Here is a 14428-nt window from a genome sequence, read left to right as displayed (position 1 = left end):
AATGGATACAAAAATCAGTAAAACTTCCAATTTCGAAAGTCCAAAGGTTGAAGGCTGATTCAAAGAAAGCCGTCGTGGTGATGATTCTCAGAAGAAGGACATTTGTAGCCTTAAGATGGCATGTATCTGATCCCAGACTAAGCCGCAGCGGTTTTGATTGGTCAGAATTGATTATGTCATGACTTGGGCCTTCCTTATCCGGGAGATTTCAGGTGCACGGACTGCCCTGCTGCGCACCCCGGCAAGCCTTCCGTCACTGCCACTTTGTTGTACGGCACCAATTGAACATCAGCCAGGCGGAGGGGCGGCGGGCAGTTGAGCTTCCATGCTTCTATGCTAGCAGGTCACAGAACTCAAGCACCACTAACTTTTGGCGGCACTTCTCGAATTCCACTTTTAGGAATATAAACCAAGCACCACCGTTACAGCCAACCCAAGCCCGACTACGCTGTCAGGGAGGACATCCTCGCCCGGCGTAGGGGCAGTTGAGACTAGCTTGGGTCATCTCATCTGGCGACGATCGTCAGTCAGGCATCGACGCCCCGAGCTTGGCTTTCCGCGACAAATTGCGCGACTGGCTCTCGTGGTGTTTTCGGCACTTGATCGGGCACAAACCGGCGCTGCAATTCCCAGCACAAGTACTGCTGCCAAAGCATATTCTCTTCGAATGCAGCTTCTACTCGATTGACAGACGATTTATCGCATTTCAAGCTCGCCAAGGCCGCACCCCCTAAGGCTCCGCTGTCCTCCAGCGCAGCAACGGAGCAAACGGCGCCCAGCTTTGGTACGCGTTCAAAGTCATCAAAATGAATTCTTCGGGGGTCCCGAACATACTGAGGCCAGGAGGCTCCCAGCGAAACGTGTCGAACACGCCACTGGGCTTGGCAGACATTCGCCCGCGCGCGGATTCGAGCCTCTCTGATGGAATTCCAGGCAGCGCCGCGTATGATGTCGCAAACACCCAATCAGGTACCAGCAATTATATGGCGCCATGGGCTCTATATGCATTTGACTGGTGCAAGTACCCTCCCCAGGGCAATGGCGCTGGCAAACTGGCCATCGGCAGCTACCTGGAGGATGGTCACAACTTTGTACGCAAGCCAAGCTCTTTCTCGTCGCATACTTACAACTCAGTCTTATATTCATGCTGACCCGGCTGCGTCATGACAGATACAAATTCTAGACACTCAGGTGGTGCCTACGCCTCCCGAGGCATACTCGCAGGGTGGATCAAGAACGTGTCTTGAGTTCACCAAGGTTGCGGAGGCTACTCACTCATACCCAGTGACGCGTTTGCTGTGGGAGCCACACTCACCGAACTCCCAAAAACAGTCCACGGATCTACTAGCCACCTCGGGTGACCACCTTAGGTTATGGTCGCTCCCCTCAGATGCGTCGTCCTCCATGAGCAACAACATAAACAGAAGCAGTAGAGATCCAGCCCCGCCGACGAAGCTCACGCCATTGGCGTTACTCTCAAACTCAAAGACGCCTGACCATACCGCCCCCCTCACCTCGCTCGACTGGAACCAGGTGTCACAGAACCTCATTATTACATCCAGCATTGACACAACTTGCACAATTTGGGATATCCCATCCTTGACCGCTAAGACGCAACTGATTGCACACGACAAGGAGGTGTATGATGTCAGATTTTGCGCCAACAGCGTCGATGTCTTTGTCAGTTGTGGACAGGATGGTAGCGTGCGCATGTTTGATCTGCGGAGCTTGGAGCACAGCACCATCATTTATGAGCCGACGGGCAAGGACGAAAAGGGTATGTGGACCTATGGCTCAACTACGTGTCTCAGCGACCAATCTTACTAATTGTTGTTTGTGATAGACCCCTCAGGTGGCAGGATAAGCCCAACACTCGCACAGCAGACCATGTCCAACCCGCCTCCTCTGCTGAGGCTGGCAACTTCTCCTCACGATACCCACCTCTTGGCGACTTTTGCCCAAGATTCCAATGTCATCCGCATCCTCGATGTGAGACAACCTGGACAGGCTCTCTTGGAGCTGCGTGGTCATGGCGGCTCACTCAACTGCATTGAATGGTCTCCTCTGAGAAGGGGAACGCTGGCTTCAGGAGCAGACGATTGTCAAGTCCTGATCTGGGATTTGTTGCAAAACCAGTCTGCTGCTCCGCCACTCAACGGTGCTCCTCAACCCGATAATGTGAGGAGCCCTGTGGCCAGCTGGCAATGCGACTACGAGATTGGTAACCTCGGATGGACTCCACAGCTGGCCAACAGTGAAAATGGAGAGTGGCTTGGCGTTAGCGCTGGGCGTGGGATCTGGGGTTTGAAGGTATGATGGATGATTTGAAATGACGAGCTAAGCGAGAGCGAGAAGAAGAAAAAGAAAGACCTGCCCGACATATTTCGAACTCTGTTCTCGAACTGCTCGAGAGTTAATGGCTTCGGAGCTCTTGGGCTTGGAGCTCTGCCACATCGTTGAAGCATCGTTGCAGATGAATTCCATCCCCCAGGTTCTTTTCTACACTATATCGAGCACACTGTAGGAGATAGATGTCGTGTCCCTGATTCGGTACCATACGAGCTAGCCGCCTGCCAAACTATCAAGACCATCGATCGGTCTTTTGGGGGCGCTGAACCGTCAAGCCTACATCGGATGTTAGGCGATTGGATGGCTTATATCGGGCCGGCCAATCGGGTATAGATGCTTAGTATAACCTTGAATAAGCGCTTGTGCCATTTTAATTAAATTCTGGTCGAGTCCCAAAGGCATATGAGTTTATGAGTTGAGCATTTATACGGGCTTGCATGTCAAGAAAGCTCAAAAATGAGCGGTTTATTTTGAACGATGCTTTCGCCCAGATACATCCGCAGGGTTCAACTCCTTGAAATGGCATTACCTACTCTGTGAAATATCAAGAGGGTTCTTCGAAATAACTCATTATAAATGGGCAAAGATTCATACGCAAATCCTTACTGGACCCCATTTTACAGCGCAACAGTGTGCGAACCTCCTATATGCGCAACCCGACAAAACTACCCCACACGACGTCACTCAAAGTACAGACAGCAGTCCCTCGGCTGAACATTCACATCTACCCACACCACCAACACGTACTGTGCCCAGCCCGACATCTGTCAACCTGTCTCAATTGGCTTTTGTTCAGTTGCCAGGGTCCGTTCGTGAAAGAATTCTCATTAAGCCGACTGGATGGGGTAGCCCTAAATTCCAAACACACCTGGTCAAACTCTCCAAGCGGACTCTGATCAACCCAAGCTTTCAGCGCAAAAAGCGCTACAAACAGACCAAAGAACAACAACATGGACGCTAACCGCCACCACCCGTCTCTCCTCCTGCTCCCGGCTCCACCTTCACCGGCAACCAAGGAGTCATTGAGCGCCGCATACCGGCCTCCGCTCGAGGCCGCCATCTCCAAGTGCCGCAACCCAGAGCACGCCACCGTGCTGATAGTGGCCCTCGTCGCGCCCATCCTCACGGGACCCTACCGCTTCTCCAAGACCCTGATCTGGCAGCACGCCCAGTCCCTCGTTGCGGGCCTGTACGCCATCGCGTCGGCGGTGTGCGCCAAGCTCTCGGTCGACGCGCACATCGGCGCCGGGCCGGGGTCCGTCGACGTCCGCGTGCTGCTGGTCGACCGCCAGAACGGCGGCGGCGACGATGGGAAAAAGCCCGCACCACTCCCGGCAGACGTCGCCAAGGCCGTGGCGGTCCCCGAGCCCAACAATACAGCCGTCGCGGACCTGCCCACCTTTGCCGCCTCGCACCGCCCGTGGACGACCATCTACCACTGCGGCACCGAGGCCGGCCTGGGCCTATTTGCCGACTACCTGCGCCTGGCCGAAGCGGGCAGGCTAGTGTTGCGGCAGGAGCAGCTGGTCGCCGTGCCGGGCGGCGTGACCATGCACGACCCGTCGTCCACGGCGGACGGCGAGAGCGGACAGACCAAGGGCCACGGCATAGTCTGCATCGGCGGGACATTTGACTACCTCCACGCCGGCCATAAGTTGCTCCTCACGGGCGGCGCGCTGCTGCTCGACCTGCCCAGGATGGACGAGGGGGAAAAGCCGGCCACTTTCATCGTCGGCATCACGGGCGACGAGCTGCTCAAGAACAAAAAGTACGCCGAGCTCGTGCAGTCCTGGGACAGCCGGGCGAGGAGCGTCATCGACTTCCTGGCGACGGTGCTTTGTCTCAGTCCTGAGGAGGCACGACCGAAGATTGAAGAAAAGGATGGGCTGTTCGTCGCCCGGCTGCGAGGCGGCGCTGTCGAGGTGAATTGTGTCAGGATCCAAGATGCGTTCGGGCCGACAATCACCATGCAGGAGGTTTCGTCCCTTGTCCTTTCGGCCGAGACGAGGGCAGGAGGCAAGGCTGTCAATGATAAACGTGCCGAGCTGGGCTGGGCGCCGCTTGAGCTCTTCGAGGTTGATGTCCTGGATGCGGGAGATGTGCAGTCGTCGGACGAACCTACCAAAACTGCTGAGTTTGCTTCCAAGATCAGCAGTACAACCATTCGTAAGCTCAAGGCAGAGTCACGGGGTTGAGACTTTATGAAACGGGTCAGATTCAGGAGCATTGCATGAGAGCACAAGTATGATGCATTCGTCCATTTGCCATTCCTAGAGTCTATCTCGTGATATCATTAAGTGAAAAAAAGAGCGCCATTCTAGCCCATTATTCCCCAAAAAGCCATCCTGGGACAAGAAGCGCACACGCAATCAATCAAACCATACAACTTTTTAAATGTCAGCCTGGCCAATTCCAAGGCTCTCGGTATCGGCCTTGAGCACACGGATGGTGTTGGTGTTGCCCATGCCGCCCTTCCAGCCCTGGACGACGACAATCGAGTCGTTCTTCTCAAGCACACCCAGATCGAGGGCGTGCTTGACACCCCACTTGATGCGGCGGTCGACATCCTCCTGCCAGTTGACCTTGGAGAAGTCGGGCTTGGCCTCAGGGAACAGGAATGGGTAGACACCACGGTACAAGTGGCTGTACCTTGATGCCGAGGCGTTGCGGGTGACCATGAAGATGGGGCAGACCGGGCGGTACTTGGACAGGAGACGTGCCGAGACGCCCGAGGTAGAGAGGACGATGATGCCGCCAGCGTTGATGTCAAGCGAGGCACGAACAGCGGCCATGGCGCACGACTCGACAATGCTGACTGGGCGGTGGACAGCACCGCACATCTCCTCAAAGTGGCTGACGTACGGGATCGTGTTCTCAGCCTTGAGACAAGCATCGCTCATCTCCCTGACGGCCTCACAGGGGTAGCTACCCTTGGCCGTCTCACCGGAAAGCATGACACAGTCCGAACCGTCGGTGACGGCGTTGCCAACATCGCTGATCTCGGCACGGGTGGGGCGGGGGTTCTTGATCATGGACTCGAGCATCTGAGTAGCGCAGATGACGGGCTTGCCGGCCATGTTGCACAGAGCAATCATCTTCTTCTGAGCCGCGAAAACCTCGGCGGCAGGGATCTCAATACCCAGGTCACCACGGGCAACCATGACGCCATCAGTCTCCTTGAGGATCTCAGGGAAGTTGTTCAGGCCTTGACGGTTCTCAATCTTGGCAATGATCTGGATGTGGGCGCCATCCTGGCCGAGAACCTCACGGATATCCTTGATGTCCTGGCCGCGGCGGATGAACGAAGCAAAGACCATGTCGACGTTGTTCTTGACACCAAACCTCAAGTCGGCCTTGTCCTTCTCGGAAAGGGCGGGCAGGTCAACGTCGGTGTTGGGCAGGTTGACACCCTTCTTGGAGCAGATGAAGCCGTTGTTGCGGGCACGGACGCGGACGGTCTTCTCGTCAATCACATCGAGAACCTCAAAAGCCAAGACACCATCGTCGACATAAATAATGCGTCCCTTCTCAATGACCTTGGTGATGTTCTTGTAGTCGACGTAGCTGGATGGCAAGGGCTGATATCAGAGGTGGGCTGCACAAGAGGTCGACGTTTCACGCATCCGCATTAGGTATTGTAAACTTACACATTGTCCGTGTCACAGCTGGTGGCGTACTGCTCATCAGTGGTAAAGTTAAGCTCCTTGCCGGCCGAGATGGGCAGGTCCTCATCGTTCTTGGTGTTGCCGGTACGGATCTCGGGGCCTTTGGTGTCGAGAGCAATGGCGAGCTGACGGCCGGGCATCTGCTTCTCAGCCTCACGCGCATTGTCGATAACGGACTGGTGGTACTCGTAGCTTCCGTGGGAGAAGTTCATGCGGACGACGTTCATGCCGGCCTTGCGCAGGTCGTTCATGGCCTCGACCGAGTTGGTCTTGGGGCCAATGGTGCAGATGATGGAAGAACGGCGGTAGTTCTTGTCAGGCTGGGCAGCCGTGTTCAACTGGGCCAGCCAGTTGATGCGGCCGCCAATGTAGAGGTGGTCAAGGGCGGTAGCCATTGTGAATAATGATTCTGCTTCGTAGGTGTTTGGCGTTTCTCAAGATGTACGAAATACACTCAGGCTGTAGTATGAGATGAGGGGCAATGAGCGTGATGTTCCTCGTAAGATATCAGAGGAATGATAAATCAAAAACGAATAGTGATGCTTACGGATGAAGTTCTTGATGAACTCTGTATTTGCTTGGAAGAATTGGTTCCTACTCTCGAGTAATGAATGGAAAGGAAGTGGCAGTGTCAACAAGGGGATCAACAAACTCAGCCCAGAAGAAAAAAAAAATCCGTTGAGCTCAGTCGCGCAGAGCTGTACGGAGTATGGAGTACCTAGCTAAGCACATCCAGGGACATGGTGGCGGACAGTCGCAACCTTCGACCCCTCCGTCCCATTCGGTCCTGCATGTTGGCGGGGCACTGACGATTTCACATCCCTGTGTGGTGGGGGGATCGTCCAGTCATGGAGCTAGGATAAGGAGCGTGGTATTTCTATCAGAGACTGCCGTTACCAATGTTATCAGAAAGCAACAGCGAGTGAATAAACGGAAGTATGACACGAGGCGACGGCGCTGGATGATGACGGAGTGTGATGGAAGCTGCAGTGTTTTTACGAAGTATGGCTTGCATGAGTGAAGGCTATGTAACTAAGAAGCAGGAACGAAACGAGGAATTAAGCCATGCACAATTTTAGGTCGGTTCTACCGTATCAGGACCCCTCTGTTTGAATTGACACCTGAAAGGCGCGCACAGGATATGTTGGCAACCGCGCGGACCTTTTCAAATCTATAGGTAGACAAAGTGCGTGCATGCAGGGCTTGATTCAAGCCGCGCAGCCTACGGAGCTGTGAAATACTACGTGGTAAGTTCCCCGGCTATCTGAGTCCACTGGTTCTTAAATTAACTAATAATATGCTCCAAATGCTCCAATAATAGTAGTGCCATTGTTTGGCCAGTACTGTATACTGCGTACCATGTTTCAATTATGTTTGTGTCGCATAGCCCCGTTCTGGATTCCCTTCACAACCTAATCAATAATTGGTAACGATTTGCTGTTGGGGATTCTGAAGGGGTCCAGGTCCGTAAGCGTTGAAATATTTCCGTTCAAACCAGTTGACGCTTGCGCAAAGGCTAAAGATGGACGGGCCCGGTTCAAGGTCACATCACATGACTTGGCGTTAGTCAGCCGCCGCCAGGGGTCGGAGCTTCCAAGTGAGGTGATCACGAGCCAAGCTCCGGCTTGAGCACGGGTCCCTGAAGAACGAATCCAAACAATCAGGTAACTTTTGACTCCTCACTTTCCCGCACTCCATAATTGGTTATTTCTTTTCGACATCAACAGGAGCCAAAACGCGGCATCAGTGCTCTGTTTGTTTTCACGACTCCAAAATAACTTTCTTCAATACCGACGCGGTCCACTATTCAATTAAATTCATCCAACAAGCACAAGTTTTAGCACAACAGTCACCATGGTGGTTAGTCCCAACTACCCCTAGTCCTCCTTCAAGCACCGAATCGACCGGAGCTGGAGCATGTGCGCGTTTCTCGCTGTGGGCGGAGTCTAAATGACCACCGAAACAGTTCTTTCTTCTCAACTTGCTGACCTTTGGCCTGGCCTCGAAGCTTGGACGAGTTACCCATTACGCGTTTGACGCCGTCCTTTGTAAGCCGGAGACCCATTTCCCTATATCCTGCGGTTTGTTAGAGCCGGTGTGCTACTCTGCTTTGAATCTGACATGCTCTTTTTTACTCCTTTCATCAGTGTCGGCTTTCCTGGCAGGCATGAAACGGTCGACAGGCTTGACGTAAGTCTTTCTGCAGACACGATACGCCAATGAGCGACACGCGGTCCGCGATAACGAAACGAAAACTGACTACCCGACCTTTCTGCGATTAGCTTCAAGACGGATAGGCTTGCTGGAGAGAACAAGGAGCTGAACGGCTGGGTTCAAAAGTACTTGGGCGTCGGCGAGTGGGTGCTGGATCAGTCCGCCGCCGTAGCGGGTTCAAGTGGGTGGTTTGAGAGGCGGCAGTAAGAAGTCATCGATGGAGTTGGAACATTATAAAGCAACGTGCACGGCCGTTTTCGACCGTGTGAGATGACTGGTGTACGGGCTTACCGGTTCGTCTGATGTGTTTGTTTGGTTGGCGTTGACGGCGTCTTTTGGGTCTACTCACTTCTCACAGGATATTTAACTGCGAGGCTTGAACTCCACTTGCTATTGGTTCTTCACCAAACATTTTTGTTCGCAGCACGTCTGTAGGCGGGCGTGACGTCGTGGTTGTTAGGGTACCACGTCCTTGCCGGCCCTCCCGCTCGTTTTCCGGCCACGAGCATGCTTCAATCATTGTTAGTGACATGATGCACGATTGTCCACTTTGACACATAAGGTGGCTGCAAGTTGTGACTGCTTGTGTCTTCCCGGACTCGTCATGCCCTGTGCGCTTTCACGATACATATGGCAGTGCATCTACGCAAGTCAACAAGCTCACCGCCCTGGTGAAAGCCGAAATGACACTTTTCAGGAGAGAAATACAAATACAAGTCCAGTATCAGGAAACGACCGTTGCCGACATGAAAATTTCAAGTCTGGCTTACCATAGAGTATATCACTAACCCACATGTAACTGCAACTAATATTTATATTGGACCGTAGATCATGTTATTCAAAATGTACAATGAAGCTAGATACCCAACGGCAATCGGGGATGCGTCTGCAAAAAAACAAATCATATTATTACATCTACATGTGCACCTAGTCCATCCTCTTCCGTTCAGTGCTAATCCTGATGCTCTCTGAGGAACTCGGGGGGTATCTCATTATCGCTCTCCTCCCTTTGCAGACTGGGACTGGCTTCTCTCCTAGAGGGGCGTTGTGTCTCCTTTCTCTCATCGTCGTGGCTGCTGTCTACCAAAAGGTCGTGCGGCACTGCGTTGTCGTCTTCTTCCGCATCTTGGCTTCCCAAATCCAACAATGAGCCGCGGTTGTCTGATTCCTTTTGCTTCCCTTTAACTTTGGAGCTGACCTCCGCCTCTGCGGCCTTGGGATCTGTAGTCGACCGTGCAAGGCGAGGTGTGGCGTCGTCGTCCACCTCGATGCCAATGTCGGCCATTGCGCTCCGCAGAACCAGATATGCTTCCCTAAAGGCCTCGAGCTCCGCTCCTATGGCGCAGATCAGCAGGTTCCATCCCTTTTGCTCTACGTACTGCAGGTGGTCTTCGAGGCCGTTGATGACAGTCTGCATCTTGGCCAGTTGCATTCGTAGATTTTCCTCCTGGGACGTCTTTTGGTCGGACTCATCCCCCCCGGCCGTGATGCTGCCGCGCAACTCGGACTCGAAGGCGGTAATCAGCTTGGTGGCTGCGGCCCAAACCTCGGCCCCTTCTTCCAGAGCGACCCGCTCCTTGTCGACCGCCTTCTTGCGCCGCTCCAGGATCAGTACTTCCTTGTCCCACCATTCTATAGCCATGCTCGCTGTTCTCCTCTCCGGGTTTAAGCTCAGAAACTCCAAGCCGGAAGGTGACACGCCACGGGCAGATTCTTTGAATACCGAGACGTCCAGGGGTTTTACGGGCGGTCGCGACAGCACATCCGCCAACTTTGCATCCACCTCCCTGAGAGCTCCACGGTAGCCGCTAAGTCCAGCCTCGCGCCGGTTCACCAGCGTCGACATGTCCTCCTCCATGCGCCGCTGTCTGCTCTTCAAGACAGCCAGCTTCTCCTCGAGCTCGTCTATCTCCCGACAGACGGAGCCGTGCTCAACCTGCAGGTCCCGCAGCTCCCGGGCAAGGGGCTCCTCATCATCCGACTCGAGCGCCCTGAGCTCGTCCAGCAGCCCCTCCCTCCTCGTGTTCATCTTGCGAACCTTGACGAGCGCGCTCTTGCGTTGCCCCAGCGCTGACGCCAGGCACGCGTCCTCCTCGGCCCGGAGGTCAGCGAGCAGCGTCAGGGTGCGGCCGAGGCCCGCGCGCGCCCCGCGCAGTCCCACGGGCTTGCTGCGCGGCTGCCGCACCGGCATCACCTGCCCGTGGTCGTTTGCCTGGGTGGGCGGGTCGAGGATGCTGAGGCGTGACTGCGAGGCGGCGCCGCCGCCGCGTCCCCGGCTTGCGGCCGGCGAACTGCTACCGCTGCTGGGATGGTGGGCGCCGTGGTCGCTTCCCGAGGGGTGGCCGAGGCCGGCTGACAGCCCGCTGGCCTGGAGGTCGAGCAGGCGTTGTGCGTCGCGCTGGAGAGCCCGCTCGCGCCGCTGGAAGCTCTGCCATACCGTGTCCTGCTCGAGCTGCGGGGTGTTTTCGTGCGTCTTGGAGGACACGGAGCCAGCGCCGGAGCCGCGGCGGCTGAACAGGGCGCTCCCCAGTCCATAGAGCGCCGAGGTTGCAGCTGCGGCGGCCGACTGTGCTTCGGCTGTGTGTGTTTTCCTCGGCCCTGCGGAGAAGATTGGCGGCGGCGGGCCGTTGAACATGACGTGGTTTCTGCCCTCCTTTGGCGGCGTGTCGGGAGGAGGCGGGCTCGACATAAGGTTATCGGTATGCGGTGTGGGGGTTTGGTCACGTAGCGGCGTGGTTACAGAGTCTGAACGTGGCGACATGTCGTCGAGGTCATATTCGCTGCGTTTGGTTCGCAGCTTGTTATTCGAGGTTCTGGGAGGGCTGATCCAAGGTGACGAGGTATCACTCAAGAGACCAAGTCGTGGTAGGAAGGATGACTTGGAAGCCATCAATACTTTGGATTATGGCAGCAGAAAGATCTAAGCTGGTTACGGCGTGATTTGAACCTGACTTGACGCTGGGTCGAATCTGTGGTTACTTTCTATCGTGTTTGAAGCTTGGAGACGCCAAGGAAGTATCGCAAGGTCTCGATCTAGAGAAAAGGTCTGGACTAGTCTAGAATTAAATCTATTCTAGACCTAGTACAGATACAGGCAGGTTGTTAATGAAGATGACGAGGTAAAGGTTTGAAAAAACCACATGGCGCGACGGTGCGGAAGTGATCCAAATAGATTGGGAGGTGACTATCTGTCTGGTGATACTCTGGAAGCGTGTCGTTGGTAACCATGTGATGGATGCGTTTGGTCTAGGTAGGTGGTACCTAGGCAAGCTGTGATTGATGTAAACCCAGTTAACTCAACTCAGCTGTTGTTTGCTCGGCCCGCAGTGACGTGCTGTGGACCGCGGCAGCTTTCTGGTAGGGTTAGGGGTTACTGTTTTTACTGGGGCCACCAACGATCGTGGTGCCTATACTCCGTACCTAAAACATCCCTACTTCTTACTTCACTCACATCTTTCGATTGACTTGTCAACAGTTTGCATTCATTTGCATCGGCCTTTCTGAAAAGCATGATTCATTATTACAATTGCTTTATTGAAATTTATGTGCGCACCTTAACTCCTTCCTAAGCGCTGGTTACCCAAAACGAGAACATGCAATACTAGTTCTAGTAAAAACTACAGGAATTCTGCGGCCAAAAAGCGCGAATTGTTGGGGCAATTCGTACATGATATTGGCAGCACTCGGCTCAGTTCACATCTCAAACGCGAACCTGGTCCTCAGATACTCGCCGTAACGTTGAATGACAAAGGGTACGGGCAGCATTGCCAGCGCAATAAATGCAAGGAGTGAGTTTCCCCATCCCAATCCCAGTGCTGCATACATGGCAGGTCCGGCCAGTGGTAGCACAGCCCCTGCGACGGACCTAATGACTGTGTTTGCGGCCATAGCACTCGCAGCGTACATGTTGAATGAGTCGATGAGGTACCTAGGTAGGTGTTGAAGCCAGTCAGCTGCTTGTTTTTTTTTTTTTTTTTTTTTATAGATATGTCAATAGAATTCATGCCAACTCACACTGTCACAGACATGAATAAGAGGATGTTTGCAATGCCAATTACGCCCATTCCGATGATGGGAGCGATCCAGTGGACTTTGTATTCAGCAGTCCAGCCGTAGATGAAGAATCCTATGGGCAAAACTGCTCCGCCAAAGGGAAGCCAGAGGAGCCGGTACTCGGGCAGCATGCCATTGCCTTCGCGCGCAGCCCGCCTTTGCACATATGCGTCCGAGGTATAAGTGAATATGCCCTGGCCGATCAAAAAGCCAATGCCGATTCCAAGAAACGCGAGACCCGCGGTAGACGAACTGAAACCATAAGTTTCAGTGAAGACCGACGTGATGGTGGTGAATACGAGGTACAGGTATCCGTACACAATGGCCAAGTAGATCTTGGGGGCCCGTTTGAGGTCAGTATTGTTTCAGGGCCAAGGCGTCTGCGGGACTCGAGAGAAGAGTATTGTCCGACTTAACTTACAGCAAAGATTTGAGTGATTGGCGAAAAGGCCATGAGCTTGAGGGGACGCACTATACTTCGCTTAAAGTAGTCCGTGGTACTCAGGCCGGCATCGAGCTTGCTTCGCAGCTGCTCATTGCCCGTCTCCTTGCGGAGCTTTGCAGTTTTGCGGTCCAGAATGACATGGGCGTAGGTTTCTTTCATGAAAACCATCATGCAGATGGACATGAATCCTGTGGCAATGGCGAGGACCCAAAAGCACCAGCGCCAACCCTTGGCACCTGACAAAAAGCCGCCAGCCACAGGTCCGACGACTGGACCAATGAGAGGTCCTAATGTGTATATTGACATGGCGAATCCTCTCTTCTCCTGTACGATCATGTCCGCAATGGTGCCTCCGCCATTGCTGATGGGGCACGAGCCGAAAATGCCAGAAATGAAGCGGAAGGCAATGAGGCTATTCATCGATGGCGCCACGGCACATGCAATCACAAAGGCCAAGAACCCAAGGTTGCATACGTGGTACACGATGCTGCGGCCATAAATCTCGCTCAAAGGCGCGATGACTAGAGGCCCGAGAGCAAACTGTGGAAGGAAGGCATGAAAATTAGCAAAGTGCGCGCCGACCGACGACGCATGACATGCATCAGGAGGAGAGAAGGGGAACCAAGAGGAGAATCCCACCCCGAGAATGTATATCGACACAACAAAACTTCCCAATTCGGAGTTGGTGATTCGAAACTCTTCCATCAGCTGAGGCACACCGGGCGCAAATATGGCTAGCGAGAGGGATGGTTTTGATGTTAGTCTATCCGGCATCTGCCAAGAAGCAAGGCAAGCCTTTTTGTTTATTTTTTTTTTTTTACTTGGGAAAACCTGGGACAAGAATTTGCACTTACACGAGGCCAAAGGCGTCAAAAAGGTCAAAGTGCTAACGAATATAGTGTTTACCCATTTTTTCCATTCCGGCCAGTTGTAAGGATTGTCGGGGTCGTCGTCACCATCCCACCAAACGACGTTGGGGTCGTCTTCACTTGGATTCTCGCCCTCGCTTTCAGTCGCAGTGGCATCGGTACCCCTTTCAAGGTCAGCCTCGGGCTTGTTACTGGCGCTGGCGACGACGGACTTTGGCGGAGAGTTGCTTTGGCTCCTCGCTAGGGATTGCCTGCGTGACTGGGTACCCTTCTCGGACAAGACGTAGCCAAGACTGGAAGGGACGTCGGCGTCGTGGCCCTCGGCAATGGCTTGCTCGATGGACCGCTGCCTTTGCAGCTCCTCCTCCGCAACGGTGCCGCCGGTCCTGATTTCGGCCGGCATTGGGCTGGCGGTGGAGGCCGGACGCTACAGATACAGCCATCATGGGAAGTTAGCTGAGGTTCGCCTGCTTGTGGCGTCATTCGCTATTCAAAAATTCCCCCGCAGAGTTTGGTGGTCGGAGCAGTTTAACCCGACACGAAGATCTGGGGGATGATGAATAAGGGAAATATCCCCCCTTCTTTGGAATAATGGAAGTTCATTATTGGGAGTGCGTACAATATTTGTTTGTGCAAATTAGTTAAACTTTTCCCGACAGCTTAGCCTTGCTCTCTCGGCATGAATGGCGTGCTTTAATTCGGCCAGGGACAATATCAGAATGAACGTCCAAGCTTGATGCAGACCAGAAGATCAAGGAAGAAAATAAAACAAGCGTTATGTTCGAATGCTTTCAACTGAGACTAGCAAGCTGAGTTGCGGTTTAAAAGAGCTA

General features: G+C 53.8%; 6 protein-coding genes across 6 annotated transcripts; 3 read left to right on the top strand and 3 right to left on the bottom strand.

The window, feature by feature from the left end:
- The first annotated feature begins 262 nt into the window (after positions 1-262).
- Positions 263-2786, top strand: MGG_08065 (WD domain-containing protein). Its single transcript, XM_003714969.1, has 3 exons — positions 263-1091; positions 1171-1777; positions 1844-2786. Exons 1-3 carry the CDS (start codon positions 807-809, stop codon positions 2314-2316), a joined length of 1365 nt encoding a protein of 454 aa, XP_003715017.1. The 5' UTR covers positions 263-806; the 3' UTR covers positions 2317-2786.
- Positions 2787-3299: 513 nt separating this feature from the next.
- MGG_08064 (pantetheine-phosphate adenylyltransferase) lies at positions 3300-4544 on the top strand (the record flags this gene model as incomplete). The annotated part of the gene is made up of 1 exon (XM_003714968.1): positions 3300-4544. The coding sequence occupies one exon, from the start codon at positions 3300-3302 to the stop codon at positions 4542-4544; it is 1245 nt and encodes a 414-aa protein (XP_003715016.1).
- MGG_08063 (pyruvate kinase) lies at positions 4533-6674 on the bottom strand. Its single transcript, XM_003714967.1, has 3 exons — positions 6562-6674; positions 5997-6473; positions 4533-5913 (listed from the first exon to the last, which is right to left on the bottom strand). Exons 2-3 carry the CDS (start codon positions 6407-6409, stop codon positions 4740-4742), a joined length of 1587 nt encoding a protein of 528 aa, XP_003715015.1. The 5' UTR covers positions 6410-6473; positions 6562-6674; the 3' UTR covers positions 4533-4739.
- Positions 6675-7632: 958 nt separating this feature from the next.
- On the top strand, positions 7633-9130 carry MGG_08062 (uncharacterized protein). Its single transcript, XM_003714966.1, has 4 exons — positions 7633-7874; positions 8023-8062; positions 8162-8204; positions 8297-9130. Exons 1-4 carry the CDS (start codon positions 7869-7871, stop codon positions 8433-8435), a joined length of 228 nt encoding a protein of 75 aa, XP_003715014.1. The 5' UTR covers positions 7633-7868; the 3' UTR covers positions 8436-9130.
- MGG_08061 (uncharacterized protein) lies at positions 8991-11472 on the bottom strand. Its single transcript, XM_003714965.1, has one exon. The coding sequence runs from the start codon at positions 11116-11118 to the stop codon at positions 9181-9183; it is 1938 nt and encodes a 645-aa protein (XP_003715013.1). The 5' UTR covers positions 11119-11472; the 3' UTR covers positions 8991-9180.
- Positions 11473-11880: 408 nt separating this feature from the next.
- MGG_08060 (cycloheximide resistance protein) lies at positions 11881-13998 on the bottom strand (the record flags this gene model as incomplete). Its single annotated transcript, XM_003714964.1, has 5 exons — positions 11881-12156; positions 12243-12616; positions 12703-13266; positions 13366-13460; positions 13581-13998. 5 exons carry the CDS (start codon positions 13996-13998, stop codon positions 11922-11924), a joined length of 1686 nt encoding a protein of 561 aa, XP_003715012.1. The 3' UTR covers positions 11881-11921.
- Between the last annotated feature and the right edge of the window lie 430 nt (positions 13999-14428).

This window comes from Pyricularia oryzae, chromosome 2 (assembly GCF_000002495.2).
Source record: "Pyricularia oryzae 70-15 chromosome 2, whole genome shotgun sequence".
NCBI classification, from domain to species: Eukaryota; Fungi; Ascomycota; class Sordariomycetes; order Magnaporthales; family Pyriculariaceae; genus Pyricularia; species Pyricularia oryzae.
The sequence above is the reverse complement of the archived record's forward strand: the minus strand, read 5'-3'. Positions and strand labels throughout refer to the sequence as shown.

Coding starts and splice junctions, on each gene's coding strand:
- MGG_08065 (XM_003714969.1), top strand. CDS start 807: ATGAATTCTTCGGGGGTCCCGAACATACTGAGGCCAGGAGGCTCCCAG. Junction 1,092..1,170: donor TGGAGGATGGTCACAACTTT/GTACGCAAGCCA, acceptor GCGTCATGACAG/ATACAAATTCTAGACACTCA. Junction 1,778..1,843: donor GACGGGCAAGGACGAAAAGG/GTATGTGGACCT, acceptor TGTTTGTGATAG/ACCCCTCAGGTGGCAGGATA.
- MGG_08063 (XM_003714967.1), bottom strand. CDS start 6,409: ATGGCTACCGCCCTTGACCACCTCTACATTGGCGGCCGCATCAACTGG. Junction 5,914..5,996: donor AGCTGTGACACGGACAATGT/GTAAGTTTACAA, acceptor CTTGCCATCCAG/CTACGTCGACTACAAGAACA.
- MGG_08062 (XM_003714966.1), top strand. Junction 8,063..8,161: donor CGCGTTTGACGCCGTCCTTT/GTAAGCCGGAGA, acceptor TCCTTTCATCAG/TGTCGGCTTTCCTGGCAGGC. Junction 8,205..8,296: donor AAACGGTCGACAGGCTTGAC/GTAAGTCTTTCT, acceptor TTCTGCGATTAG/CTTCAAGACGGATAGGCTTG.
- MGG_08061 (XM_003714965.1), bottom strand. CDS start 11,118: ATGGCTTCCAAGTCATCCTTCCTACCACGACTTGGTCTCTTGAGTGAT.